This window comes from Caenorhabditis elegans, chromosome IV (assembly GCF_000002985.6).
Source record: "Caenorhabditis elegans chromosome IV".
NCBI lineage: Eukaryota > Metazoa > Nematoda > Chromadorea > Rhabditida > Rhabditidae > Caenorhabditis > Caenorhabditis elegans.
Window position 1 is genome coordinate 9,115,623 of NC_003282.8, and position 15,041 is coordinate 9,130,663.

General features: G+C 33.3%; 1 protein-coding gene and 6 non-coding genes across 16 annotated transcripts; 5 read left to right on the top strand and 2 right to left on the bottom strand.

Annotated features, from left to right (window-relative positions):
• Positions 1 to 1,282: 1,282 nt before the first annotated feature.
• 21ur-14054 lies at positions 1,283 to 1,303 on the top strand. The gene has a single exon (NR_056356.1).
• A 1,462-nt stretch (positions 1,304 to 2,765) lies between these two features.
• Positions 2,766 to 3,022, top strand: C01F6.13. The gene has a single exon (NR_056357.1). It is a non-coding gene; the product is annotated as an Unclassified non-coding RNA C01F6.13 (non-coding RNA).
• A 447-nt stretch (positions 3,023 to 3,469) lies between these two features.
• nrfl-1 (Na(+)/H(+) exchange regulatory cofactor-like protein nrfl-1) lies at positions 3,470 to 14,759 on the top strand (the record flags this gene model as incomplete). Of its 10 annotated transcripts, NM_001392363.1 has the most annotated exons (11): positions 3,470 to 3,546; positions 3,805 to 3,884; positions 4,132 to 4,339; positions 4,573 to 4,644; positions 11,573 to 11,653; positions 11,733 to 12,128; positions 12,280 to 12,375; positions 12,863 to 13,066; positions 13,666 to 13,804; positions 14,058 to 14,139; positions 14,262 to 14,757. In NM_001392363.1, 11 exons carry the CDS (start codon positions 3,478 to 3,480, stop codon positions 14,308 to 14,310), a joined length of 1,476 nt encoding a protein of 491 aa, NP_001380170.1. The 10 variants fall into 10 exon arrangements, with proteins under 10 accessions (NP_001380170.1, NP_001040909.1, NP_001294068.1 ...); NM_001047444.7 differs by lacking the exon at positions 12,863 to 13,066 and having other exon boundaries at positions 12,280 to 12,444; NM_001047443.5 differs by lacking the exon at positions 12,863 to 13,066 and having other exon boundaries at positions 3,476 to 3,546; positions 14,262 to 14,759.
• C01F6.16 lies at positions 7,656 to 8,254 on the bottom strand. Its single transcript, NR_131588.1, has 2 exons — positions 8,183 to 8,254; positions 7,656 to 8,056 (listed from the first exon to the last, which is right to left on the bottom strand). It is a non-coding gene; the product is annotated as an Unclassified non-coding RNA C01F6.16 (non-coding RNA).
• On the bottom strand, positions 7,982 to 8,002 carry 21ur-10184. The gene has a single exon (NR_056358.1).
• 21ur-8552 lies at positions 13,513 to 13,533 on the top strand. The gene has a single exon (NR_056359.1).
• Positions 14,280 to 14,300, top strand: 21ur-15625. Its single transcript, NR_056360.1, has one exon.
• Positions 14,760 to 15,041: the final 282 nt, after the last annotated feature.

Genomic DNA, 15,041 nt, shown 5'->3' on the forward strand with positions numbered 1-15,041 from the left:
GATTTTACAGAAAATGCTAATGTTTGTGTTTACTCACTATCAGCAAATTTTTGTAAAGAAAGAAAAAACTAAATTGAGAAGTTGTAAAATCTGTAGCCAATCTTGCATAACCTTTTTTGTTCAGTCTCTGAAAGCCATAGCAATACATGGACTCTGATAAAGGAAAACTCTGTATTAAAAGTTTTTAGACCTAAATAAAAGTGTTACCCATATCTTAAATGAGCTCAGCTTCAACTTCTCAGACAGGTATGTATGTCAGACAGGTAGACAGGTATGTCTATGCCCGAAAATGAGTTTTTCGGTGCAAGGTTTATTTCTTGAAAAACTGAAAACTACTCTTGACTTTTGAACGATTATTCCGGGGGTTTTACGAATATAGATTTTTAAATTAATTACAGTTTCAATAAAAATTTTAAAGCAATTACATTTTAAAAACTCCTATTATAATATAATCAGCTATTATCCTAGTAAAGATTTTCAAAAAATGTTTCAATTTATGTTTCGGTCAAAAATTGGCCAGTACTCAGTTTTCGCCATTCATAACTTTGGAACTCTACAAAAAATCAAAATTCAATCATATTTCAAACATGTGCATTGAAGAAACATTGAAGACATTGAAGAAAAGCTTGCGAGAACTTTTTGAATTTCCAAAAAAGCTCAAGATTCTTGGTGAATTTGGCATTTTACTGGAAAGTTGACTAACACTTTTCAAAAATAAAAAAAAATTCATTAAAGTGTTTTGCCATGATTTTCGCCACAATGACTCTACTCCACCTTCAACAAATCATGGTCCATAATCATTCCCCGAATTCCTATCAAAATCAATAGTTGTAAAAAAGAGTTTTCAAGTGGAGTTCAGAAAATGTTTTAAGATTTCTCAAAACTGTTTTCTTTCTATTTGCTCATTGTTTCTATCTCATCAAATGGTGAGAACAAGAGGCCATCATCCTCTATGAGCACTGTCTCTGTATTATCTCTGCATCTCTTGATTCTCCACACACTCTCTTATCACTATTTATCACCCCTCCTGCCGAAGTAATGTGCGTACCGTCCCCTCCTGCATGCACATCGTTTTTCCTCTCTTTTTCAATACAACTACAAACCAACAAACATTCAAATATTTTCATATGTTTCTCATTATTCTTCGGTGTTGTAGTACTTTCCCCCCAAACTCTCCGTTTTCACATTTCAATTGTTCATTTCACATATTTTCACTCTGATTTTATGTTTTTGTATGTTTCAACAGTGTTATGAGGGACGGAGATTAGTTTGCAATTTTTATTTTCAAATTTTGAATCGAACTTGTTTTCAATCGACACCAGGGCTGTGCGGCTGTCGGCTGGCACAGCCAGCCGACAGCCGACTGATTGTGATAGGTCGGCTGGCGCAGCCAGCCGACACCCAAATTAGAGTTTTTGGCTGGCGTTTTGAAAAAAATTTACTGACTTTTTGACATATTTTAGCACTAGGTGCAAGTTCTACAAGTGGAAAAAATAAGGAAATTTGGTTTTTTGTTGAATAAAATGATGAAATATTTTCCGTGTGTGTGTTTTTGTACTAAAACTATACTAAATAACTTCGAAACTTTTAAACAATACTTAACCAAAAATACCAGTCGGCTGGCGGCGCCAGCCGACAGCCGAAAAAATTAGCCAGCCGCACAGCCCTGATCGACACTGAAGTGATAACATTTGAAGCTTGAAATTTCAGAAAAAGCAGAGAAATATATACGTTATTTACAATTAGAATGGTTGATAATAATTTGTCCCGCTCGAAAAATGAACAGCATAAGCTTGCAAGCTGAACTCTTTCTGGAAAAGGAAAATAGTGTTCCAGTCAAATTGAACGCATAACTGTAAATAAATATGATTTACTCCATTAAACATTGGAGCAACCATATTCGAAAGAAAAACATTTCTGAAAAACTTTGCATCTTTTTGCTAAATTTCAACAAATGTCTTCAAAAAAAATCAGAAAAAAAACCTAGTGGAAAACTCCTTGGAAACTCCTTACCAGAAACTTGTCAACATATATGTGCGGTGAAAACCGAAAATGGTGCAAAAATTTGGTAAGAAGTCGAAAGTAGCAATTAGTATAGTTTTATAGATAAATTTAATGTGAAAAATGTTGGAATTTTTCTATTAGTGAATTTAGAGCCGTTCTCAAAAATTTAAAATTGATCTTCTTAGATTTCAATTGGCTCTAGCACAAGTGCAGTTTCTTTTTGAAAAAAAATGTGTCTAAATAAAAATAGCTTTTCGAAATGACTTATTAGTTTCAATTCAGAATAAGTAGCTCTCATAGCAGCAATATACAGTTGTAATTGTGTTGCTATGAACCTAAATATTATTGAACTAAAATCAAAAACTGCCAGAAATTGGTTCTTGTCATTTTTAATGTTTTATCACTCCGTGATTTTATCAGTATTACAGTTTTTAGACTGGAAAGTAACATTTCCAATTCAGAAAAGTGATAGTATGATATTTCAATTGTTTTCTTGGACCTATATTGTAATTTTTTGTTTTGAACAGAAACAATTTTGCTTAACCATTTTCAATTGGGATAATTGTCACTCACTTATTGTCGATAATTATTTTTACTGCATTATCCAGTTTCCATCATCCAACTTTCTCAAGTACAGGCTACTTTATTCGCTTAGAAACTTTTTTGCAACTCTCCAATTTCCCCCACAAAAGAGCACAAAGAGCAAACAGTGTCAAGCATATTCATTCGTTCTGCGTGTCTAACCTCTAACGGTATGCGTGTTCTCAGTCACTCACTGCTCCCCTCTCTCTCGTTTTCTGCCACTGTTCAAACTTTTTCCACGTGTGTCTGTTTCACGTGGAAGTTTCAAGAACAGTGTTCTCACACACTTCTCTTCTACAACTATTTCACATCTTTTTGGCGCAAATACAAAAGCTTGTCGGACAGATAGTTGTCGGTCTGCGGCGCCGATGTGGAGAGTTGCCAGCATTTTCGAAAAAATGCCGAAGTGATAAGAGATTGTGTCCTCTTTTCACTCTACGGCACCCGGCATAATCACCACCTCTTACACGCTCTTTTTCTACCCCCTATTCCCTACATTTTGTCACTTTTTTCTCGCTTTTTCCATGTCGAACAACGTTTTCCATGTTTCCGATCGTAAATTCTACCAAATCTTGAGTAGGTCTGGATTTCTCAGCATTCTCCTTACTGTTCAGATTCATGTCACTTTTTCTGTTGTTTTCTTGCTCATATTCTTTTGTCAAATTTTTGAAATTCCTAAACTTTTATTTTATATTTCTCTGAACATCAGTTTGAGAAATTTCCTGTGACTCATTTTCCCAGAACCTATTTTATGAACTCTCGAAAAATGTTATTTATTCTGATAAATAGTGTATCGTAGCAATGAATCACAAATAAATAAATTTTCTATTGTTTTTCAGTTTTTCTCGCATTTTTGGAATGTTCCCATTTCTAATTTTTACATTTTTAGCCATGGTGCACATTCCGAGCGACGTGACTCCTCCAAGACTTTGTGTCGTTGAGAAGTTGAATGGAGAGAATGTAAGTGATTCAAATGTTTGAAACAGAATTGTATATGTTCTCTCTTCTATAAGTAAACGTTTTGGAATATTGTTATTTTACTATTAATACCCTCACAAATTGGAAAAAAAGTATGCAGTTCAGCCTGAGTTGTAACGCATGGAACTTTTTGAATCTGATAATTTTTCAGGCAACACGTGATGTAAATTGGAGTTTAAATAGTGTGTTATCTATAGTTTAAATTCCCATATATGTATGTTCAAAAACATTTAATTTCAGGAATATGGCTACAACTTGCACGCCGAGAAGGGACGTGGACAGTTCGTTGGTACCGTCGATCCGGATAGTCCTGCTGAGAGGTAAACATTTTTATTTTTGATATTGATGGACAATATTCATTGACAAATACATATATCAATTAAAAACCAATAATAAATTATTGAGTTTCAAAAATCTCTCAATACTAAAATGCTATGAAGGCTTTCACAGTTAGTCCATTTTCTCTGGTCAGCTCTGAAAATTGTAGAATATTTTAAAGTATTGGCATTGTCGGAGAAGAAACTGCAATTTTTGTTTCTATTTTACCAATTGTTTAAATATTTTCAGAGGAGGATTAATCACTGGTGACCGAATCTTTGCTGTCAATGGTCACTCGATTATTGGAGAAAATCACAAGAAGGTGGTTGAGCGCATAAAAGCAAATCCAAATCGATGTGAAATGCTTGTGATCTCTGAAGAAGGAGCTAAGTGGTACAATGAAAATAATGTTCAAATCACATTGGACCTTCCAAATATCGAACGAGTTTCTCCAATGGTTAGTCAAAATGTAGATTTTATCTTTACAAAATTAAAAAAAACAATTTTGTGTGACTTTTCTCATTCTCCTAACTTTATTTTAAATTCTAAAATTTTTAACATGTAAGATAAAAAAGTCTTCATTGTCGTGAAGAATGCAATATTCGTTTTTGACAGTAAAATTAGAAACATTTTCCATTTGTCTTATTTCCCTTTGTTGCGCCTAAAATCCCTTATGTTACCAATTGTCAGAGGAACTCCTGTCATCCGTCCAACAATTCTCCCCCGCCAAGTTCGTGGTACGCACCCACGTCATATTCACAGGTCAGTCTTTTTGCCTTTTCACATAATTTTCTCCTTTCTCCACTTTGTTTATTCCTCATTGTTATTTTGTAATTTTCAAACAGTATCGAATATCAAATAGTATAGCTGTAGTTGCTCATTGAGCATCATTTGTTTATTTGACACCTCTAGTTGCACTTGATCAACCGAACTTCGTATATCTACTGAGTCACACTGAACCATTTTTATGCGTCATTTTCATATGTTCTCACACTAAAAAAGGATTGACAAATATTTCGAGGTAGATAGACAGGGAGTCGATAGACAAGAAATGACGTCATTTTAGATGAAAGTTATAGGAACAATGAAAATTAAAAATTGGTAATTGAACCTGGGGAAATTGGAATTAACATTATTAATGGCTATGCAATTTTAGAACTGAAATTTTTAAAAAGTTATACAATATCCGATCTCAAATGAAGAAATGGAAATAAAAATTCTTGCAAAAAAATTGAATAATTTTTTTCTGTTTCATAAATAGTTAAAAGACTTATTCATAAATTTCAAAAATTCGGGAATTGCCTTTTCCGCACAAAAAATGTTTCCTCATTAAGGAAAACCCGTGGTTGGTTTGGAGACTATCTTGAAATTGTAATGCACATATTCTGTCATTCGATGATGCTTTATATAGTTTAGGCGATTGAAATCTGATTAAAACTTTTCTTTAGAACTCCATAAAAATATTTGATTTATTGCAAAAGTTTTGTAAACTTTTCTAAGTTCCTTGTAATATCTAAGTATTGCTAAGACATCATTTCTAGTCATCCACTTGTACTTTCTCTCCTCCAATTTTTGATTTACAATCTGATTCTCCATGCACTCCAAGACGTTCTCAACCATTATTCTTCAAACGGAACAACTTTTCGATGATTCTCGAATCGATGAAGAAACGGACGACACAATAGCGTTGGTTTTGTGTGTGTGTGCCTGTTTTGTATGTTAATATTCAATAAAAATATGAAGAAGATGGAAAAAGACGGGGCAAAGAATTTATGGGCCAAACCATACATATTCTATGCATTGAGGCACGAAGAGGGACAAAAAAGTTATATATCTTGACAAACAAAGGAATACCAAAAAGGCACTTTTGTTTGATTCACATTCCTTGGCTCTTCGGCACATCACTACAGTATTCTCAACTCTTATTCTCAGCTAAGAAATTTCAATTCTAAATCTGCATATTGCCTTCTTCAAACATGGATCGCAATCCATCTGAACCAGAAAGAATAGATTGGAAAAACCCAATCACGTGGATTTCGTATCTCTACACCTCTTTCGTGTACTATTTGTGGTTGATCTCCTCGCATCTACCACATCTCCCACAACCACAACGGATTACCGATGACAAATCAACGGAGCAGATCACCAGAGACGCAGGTATTCCGCGCACTGAGATAGTAACACGAGGAGATGCTACGCAGACAGTTAGACAAGTAGCGGGTCTAGGGGACCCAGCGCCAAAGGATTCATCATTATTGCCTCCCTCTTCGTCGTTCGTCTATTGCAACAACTGTCTAACACCTCATTCGTCTCAGAGGACTTGTTCTCCAGCCTACGTCTCTACTCTCTCAAGACAAAAGTCTTTGACGTTGCTAAAGAAATTGAAGAAACCCTCATCATCTGCTTCTTCCACCACTACCACCACATCATCGACTGTATCTTTCCGTGCACCTTCACGTGCATCATCAACGATCTCCGACGCTTCTACCATCCGCCCATCTGAACTCATTGCTATCGTTCCATCTGGTAGCCACGTGTTGCTGCGAGTTCCGAAACTTGATTGGAAAACTGAATCAATTCGAATCAAAAGAACTAGAATGAGTGATTGGATGGATGCGGAGCAACGGGATGTGATGAGACAATTTGATGAAGTTATAAGATCAGAAGAAGAAGACGAGAGGACCTCACGAAAAAGGAACGGAATCTTCAAAGATGGATCTGTAAGGAGTATTGAATCATTGGAATCTAGGAGTCGGGTGAGCACACGTTGTGATTTTGAAATATCGACTCAAAAATAAAACTTCTTTCTAACAATTATAAATTTAAAAGTTAGAGAATTATCTATTAGTATTGCACCCCCTTACTGTAGGCAGCTCATAACTGATTTTTCATTGATTTTATTATAATTTGACAACTTTCTACTTATAATCTATTTTACTATAATTTTTTAGTTAATAATTTTGTTGATGTCAGCAACTGTCTTTAAAATGAACCGATAGCTCCAAAGAAACGATGGAAAATTATATTTTACGGACCAAAGTTGATCCAAATTTTTTGCTGACAATTGTTCCTGTTTATTCAAAATTTAAAAATTTAAATTACACATTTTTTGGTTTGGGCTATAATTCATCATAAAACCATACTTCTTTAAAACGTGAAATCTCAACTTGTTTTACAGCATTTCAGATAAAATGCACACCGTAGAATTAATTGAAATGGTATTTCAACTGGTTTCTTTTCTTTGTTTTTCATCTTTCCCATACTGGTACGCGTGCCTATCCTTACCCAAATTCTTCAAAAACAATTTGATAAGGATTTCAGTATTTTTTCTTTAAATTGATTAGAGACCAACTTCGCCAAACTATCAATTGGGTACTATGTTTTATAAACTATTCCAACATTTGTTGAGGTATTCGTCATCCTCTTCAACTTTTTTCTTCAATATTTCCATTTTCTCCAAAAAGAATTTCATTTTCATATAAATACGAGTATCATTTCCTCTTCTTCATATTTCTGACTCATCTTTCCTCCATCTTCTCTTGCATACATTTCCAAAAATTTTGCCAACTTGCCAAGTAAACCGCAAACATACGAGAAAACTGTTAAAACTGTGTCTGCACTCTACGCACTCTCTCATTCAGCCTCTTGAAGCTTATGTATGTTTTGTTAAATGTGTGTTGTGGCATTGGCAAGAAAGGAGAGAGAAGGTAGATCATTTTTTATTGAGAAGAAAATGACAATGAAGAAGACAAGTAATAAAAAAATATGTTTAGTGCGAGAGAAACAGAACAAAATGATGATTTATGATCAAAATTGAGACATTAGAAAGTTGGAAGAGGAACTGTAAATTAAATGAGAAAATGGGATACAGAGATATGATAGCAGATAGATTTATGAGGTATTGATACGGAAAATAACATAAATATTGGAAGACTGGCGGACTGGAAATTTGCACAGTTCAATGTTAGGAAGATTGAAATGAGTGTAGAAAAACAACTCAAAGAGGAGTGTAAATTAATCAATAAATAGGTTATTATTTTTGACAATTAACACTTCAATAAATTGTGACATAATTAAAAATATGATGAAACAGAAATAGTTTTGGAAGACTAACGAGTTACCAGCATTCCAGTGTTTAACAGTATATTACAACTCGATGAAACATTCGAAAATTCTAAAATGGAAAATCGATTAAAATTTTTTACTCCTTTAAGAAATCTTGTTCGTAAGCCATATTCTCAGAGAGAACCAAATTCAAAAAAGTTGTCTGACTACAGTAATCCGCAACAATTCCACTTACCTATCATTCGTTACAAATCTTCCTCTTCGTTTCTTTGTCCTTTAATAAATGACCTTCATTTGAATATATCTAATTGGTCCTCCATTAGACACCTTCTTCCAATTGTTTTTTATCCTCCACCTGCCATGTCTTTATTTCAATCTGTCTGTGTCTCGTGCTCTCTCTCTCATTCAATAGAAAGATAGTTAACGAAGCATGACGCATTGGAATATCTTGCTTCACTAAAAGATTGCAACATTCCAATTCTATTAATTTTTACAAAAAACCAACAATCTTCTCCCATTCTTGTCATTTGTCATGTTTAGACACTTTCTCAAGTATTTTACTAATTTTCTTCAAAAAGTACACATTCATCAAACGTTGTATGTTCAATATTCTTTTCCTTCAAACAAACTTTGAATCTCATAAAATGTTTTGTGGTTTCGGAACATGTTAGAAATACAAATAACTTGTCGGAAAACTTTCACAAAACTTGAATTTTATTTCTTGGCATTTCCCAACATTGAAACGCATCTTGTAATCCGATATTTTTGGGACTTGTTTTTTATATTCACTTTTATTCGAAAGAATATCAGAAATAATATACATTAGACTATTTCAAGTGGCGTAGGATATAGGGTTCCTTTTTCCGTCGAAATATTGAAATAGTTCGATTTCGGTTTTTTTTTTGGGTCTCTGAAAGTATTGAAAGTTATAAGATTTTTTACTTAAAAGTACATACTTTTTCGATTTATTCGCTTTAGTTGTTTGAATAACTGTAAAACTATACATAAATTTACAAGTATCCAATCTCCATATGACTCTTGACACCCTGTTGTTGAAATTCAAATCCCTCCGATTATTATTATTAGTCATCATCTTTCTCATAAATCTCTCGGTTTGATTTTATCTTCCCGATATATTTTCAATTCAACTATCCAACATCTCACTTTTCTTGCATTTCTAAATTATTAAAAATTTACATTTTTGTGAATTCCATTGATAAAAGAAAACTATTCAAAATGCATTTTATTGATAAGGTGAGGATATGCGTTAAATTTTATGGTTTTAATGTTTTTAAAACTCATAGATTTTTTAAAAGTCAGCTTTCAAAATTGTGATATGCGGAATCTGAGTAATTGCCAAAAGTTTTGCTATGATATTTGTCATTTCAGTATAATAAAAGTGGTTTTCAACCTTTTCCCCACTGTGCTTGTAAACATATATTTTGGTTTAGCACAAGGTGGTTGACTTTTTTTAATTTGGTAGAAACACATTTTTGGACCCCACTACGGCGATTGTCACAAGGTATCGGGTACTTCATCATTGAAAATTCAGGATTTGTACTGTTCCCCTTCAATTCATTGTCAATATGTTTTTGATCACTTTACCACAAAAAAGATCACAAAAGAGTAATGGCAAATGTCCAACAATTTCCTCTAACCAGCCGCTCTTTTTCTTTCTCACCCCGAATGGTCAACCTTGTTGGGTCCAAACAATTGAAAACAACGTCGGAAACGTGTACCTTTCGGTTCTGCTGTAGGGATTGTTGTTTGTCGGTACTGTATGCTGTTTGGCAAGGTGTGCAAATAAAGAAGATGAGAGGGAGAGAAAGATAGCTCATTGAGCACAGAAGACTGATTGAGAGAGAGTACTGACTTTGTAGAGATGTGAATCATTTGGAATATGTACTGATTCATGGATAAGATTTTCGTGTTTTTGTGTGCTTTAAGGTGCGCCTGTTTTGATTTTTTGGAGCTCTTCATGGCTTTCAGTATGACAATATAAAAATTGCTCAAACTTTTGACAATTTTAAAATTAATTTCTCAGGTCTGTAAGGGAACACTAAATCAATTTTCCGGAAAGAACATTTTTCAAATTCGAACATTCGAAAATGAAGTTTTTATCACAAAACACATGGTCAGAACACTTTTTTGCAAGCGTTATTTCTTAGTGATATATGGTTGGATAGTCACATACTTATAATCCTCTTCTTCTTCTTTTTCATTTCAATATATGTTCCTAGTAATGTTCAATTCCAAGATTTCCTTCTCATCCATTGTTGTTATTATACTTCCTTTCTCGACATGGTTGTCCTTGGCCCTTCGTCTTCTACCACTTTTTATTATATTCATTCGATTTTCTTTTTTTCTCCTAGTTCTTCTTCCAAGTTTTTTGTCGTTTTTCAACTATTTTTACTGATTGACTTTTTGCTAGTATAGAAGTATTTTCATTAAGAAAAAAGTTTTCTGTATGTACACAAATTGAAGCGTATTCAAGAATCATTCTACCCTTCTGATTGTTCCCTATCTTGAAAAGTGTGAATACTGCGCAAAAATATTCAAATTTCTATTTTTAAATAATGAAAGATCAACACCACAACTCGTTCTTTCACCTTGTTAGCCTCTATTTTCCCACTTTCTTTCTTCTTTTCTGCTCTAGACGTTGCTATGAGCAACCTAATATTTTGATGAACTAGTGTTGTTATTTCGAAAAAAAAACTTAATTATGAGAAGAAATTTTTGTAGTCTACTTATTCAAGGATGCTCAAAATCTTGCAAGGTAGGTGCAGATAATGGCATAGATAAGTAATCGGAGTATCTGAAAATTTCGGTTCGATCTATCTCACTTCTTAAAATCATGAAATTTGTAATATATTTACGATATGTGTTCAGTAAAAGCTTTTCCTTATAACTTAAAAAACCATCGTACATTTTCTCTGAAATCTTTGAATCTCCCGTCCCGCCCGTGTTCCACCTAATTTACATTTAATTCTCACTGTTACGTATTTCCCTTCTGCTTGCCGGTGTCTTCTGCCATCATCACCGTTTTGTCCATTTTATTGTCATAGTCGCTTTGAAGCGAAGAAATACATCGTTTTCCACGGGAAACGACCAATTATATGAGCGCAAAACACATGAGACTGTCCGTCTGAGATGTACCATGTTTTACCCAATGTTTCGTCTTTTGGTTTGAGTTTTACATAATTGAGATTATAAAAAACTACTGGAAGCTTATTTTTTTCTAGATCGTGTTTCTAGAACACAAAAAACACGTTATTTATGTTTGAAATTCTTGATTCAGTACTAAAATCTGATTTTCGAACACTTCTTCCAAATTTTCAAAAAAAAAAATCATAAATACCTCGTATTTCTCTTGATTGCTGCCACTTTTCTTTTTGCATGCATTCTTATCTTTTTCATTGTGTGCCACGAAATGGCACACAAACAATTGGTTTTTCAGTCTTGGCCTTTTGCCTTTTAGTGATCAATAGGCATTTGAATTTCTAAAATGTGTCAAATAAAATGTATTTGTTTCCTTTTTACAAAAAGACGCAAGAAATGCGTTTTTGCTACCCCTAGTTGTTTTTTTAGAAATGCAATAATATTCAACAATTATATATTTTTTCAGTCGAAAGAAACACCAGTGTTCGTTCCACCACCACCTCCACCAACCGACGCTATGCCATATTTGCCCAGACTTGCTGAATTGGTAAGAAATAGATTATTGAGAAATATACAAATTTCTTTCAAATTTCCAACGGTTCACTTTCTATGCTGTGAATTTCCAGAACAAAGGAACCCCAGATCAAGAATTTGGTTTTAATCTTCATGCTGAACGCGGTCGCGGACATTTCATTGGAACAGTCGATGCAGGAGGAATTGGTGAAAAAGCTGGACTTGAAGCTGGACAGAGAATTGTTGGAGTAAATGGACAATTAATTTATCCAACTACTGGACACAAAGAAGTTGTTGCTCTTATCAAGAAAGATACAATGAAAACAACACTTTTGGTTGCTTCAGAAGATGTTGATAAGTATCATAAAGATCATAACATTGCATATTCATGGGATAATGTTGAAAGAGTTGATACTCGTCCAGTTATTAATGTTGAAACTCATCATCATCATGAAGAGGTTTCAGTTCCAAAATCCAATGGATATGATGTTCCACCATTGAATCCACATGTTAGTTTTTTTTTTTCAAATATATAAATTATTAAAATTGTGGCTACCATTGGGCTTTATCGGGGAAAGTCTTGAAAAATAATTTTTTACAGTTTCAAAGCTAAAATAGTTATACTGATTGTAAACCTTCCATATCTCAAAAATGTTTCAGAGCATCCAAGTGAACGAAGAACGTGAAATTTCAAAGATGACAACAACAACTAGAACAGAGACAATCACGAATTCAAACTCGGCTTATCAATACAAGGTATCACAAAATAATGAGAATTACGGCGACAATCAAACAATTGTCATAACAACTTGCTCGTTCTTGAAAGTAAGTGATCCGACTGACCGATTACTGGAGGTAACTGGGACAACTTCTTACTTCTATCACGTTTCTATTGCTTGGCTTTACTTCTACATTTTTATTGAAAAACCAGAATTTGTCAAAACTCAAAATTTTATACTCAAAAGTTGTTTTATTTATTTAAAACCTCTTTTTTTCAAAAATCATTTACAAACAAATTCTGAAACCTGTTTTCTAGTTTTTCGAAAGTTCTAAAAAAATAAAGTAGACGACTATTTAATATTTAAAACTCCTCCTTCTCCCTATCGGTTCCCTGTCGGATCACTTTCAGTTCATTTTCAGAGGTTAAAAACATTTGTAATAATTTTTTGTTTTGCTTCAAACACTTTTTGTCCAAACCACAAATTGCTTACTTCTCAGTTTTTCATTTAATTTTTGAATCAAGGAATCATCGACTGCATACGATGCATATGCAACTCCACCAGTTGATTCAAATGATCTTATGGATGAAGTTTTTGGAAGAGTCAATCTTCCTGGTGTAACTATGTCTAGTCACACTGAAGTATTGCCACCAACAGATGATATTTCATCAGTTTCTTCATTGAGTTCTCATCGCGAAAGTGCTGTTGATGTTCCAGTTTCTCATCAGGTTTCGTTTTTTCTCATTTTTTATTTTTTGGGCACATTTTTTTGAGTTTCGAATTTGGTTTAAAAATAACTTTTTAACTAATTGCTAGCTTTACGCACTTCTGTTTCAGTTTTAACCAATTATTATTTAATTAACTATAAGTGTTAAAAATGATTATTCTTTAGTTTATTCTGTCAACTCACTTATTCATTTTCAAAACCAAAACAATCTAATTTTCAACTGAATTTTTTTACTTCTCAAGGTAGCTGGCGAAAATAATGAAATTGTTGGTTTTTGAATATTTACTGCAATTTTTCAACCATATTTTGTCTCCAATAACGTTTTATTTCATAATCTCGCAAAAAAGATTTGGCGGGTTTTCGAGGGTTGTACACAAAAATTGAGAAGTTTTAGAAAATTACTGTTTCAACAGTTTTACGAATTTCTCAAACTTTACGGTTATTTAATGCGCATTGGTCTGCGTTAAAAACACAGTTTTCAGAAAATGATTACATTGCAAGATTGAAATTATTATCACCAGCTATCAATATGTTTCCTAACTATTCACTTGATAAATTTCTTTTCTGGTTCAACATTATATAATCTATTTCAAATTACAGTACGTTCCATCGTACGCAACGGAGTCTCATCAGAAACATGAGCAACACTCTCAAACTCATCATCATCATCATCAACACCAACAACCATCTCCATTGAGCAATGGTTCCAGCCATGGATATGCAGCAAGCTCGACTAGTGGTATGCAATTTATAGTCATCAAAAGTTAACTTTAGCCTTACTATTAGTTTTATCATAACATTTATATCAAGATTAAACTATCAAATGTATTTGATCTTCAAAAGAGCAGAGTTTTTTTTGTTGAAAATTTGTAGTTTTTGATTGAGTTTCCATAATAGGCATGCATCACCTCGAGGCTGCCTTGAATAATTTTCATTTTAACAAAAAAAAACGTTATTTCTGGAGATAAATTATTTAATCGATTAAATTGCAGGATACGATGACGATGATATCTATCATTTGTCAGCAAGAGAAGCTCGTGAACGTCTTCGAATGAAGAACCGAAAGCATCACTTGTAAGTTTGAATTTTTATGTTGACTGTGGTCGAAAGGGAGTCTGATTCTAAAAAAAAAGAAATTTAAAATAAATGTTGAAAATAAATAATTCACTGTTTCCAAAACAAAATTAAAATTGTAGGCACGAGATGAGCCTTAACGAGAAGTATCAATTGGTCAGCAACATGTAATCTTTTGCAACTTCTTCTTATTTTCTTCTATTTTATTATTTTCCAATTTTCCACACAAGACCATTCCTACAGTAGTTTCATTTGTTCACTCCTTTTCTCAATACAACTTCGAAACATGACCCAGTTATTATAAAACCACATATAACATTTACTTACTTTTTTCCCCCAATTTTCATGTATTTTACCTGTGATAAGTGTTCCACCAACTAGATATAAAATTTATTTCCTTCCATTTCACAATCGCTCAACTTTACATTTTTCAGTTCCTTCTGAAATTGTTTAATTTTCAGTTATTTCTTTCAATGTGCCTTCTGAAGTTTATCAATAACGTCTGAAATATATTTATTATTCATTCCAAGTAACTTCAGTTTTTCGAAATGTCTGTCGGTTGTGCAATATTCTTTACTTACACCGTTCATGTCACATAAATAAAGCTATCATTTGCGATTTACCTTTTAACTTTAACTTTTTCTTTTAATTTAACTTAACTAACTTAACTTTTTCTCGAAACTTCCTGAATTGGTTTGCTCGGGGGGAAACCCTGGCTGAAGGAAAGTTCTGTGGGAAATGATTTTTCAATAAATTATGAGAAGCCAGTAAACAGAGTACAAACGATTAAATAAAATGACAGGGAAAAGGGAACCTGACATTGGAAGGTTCTAATATGCATGCTCTCTTCAATCAACACATTTTCTTTAATATGGCTCCTAGAAGTTGTTCGTGATATTTAG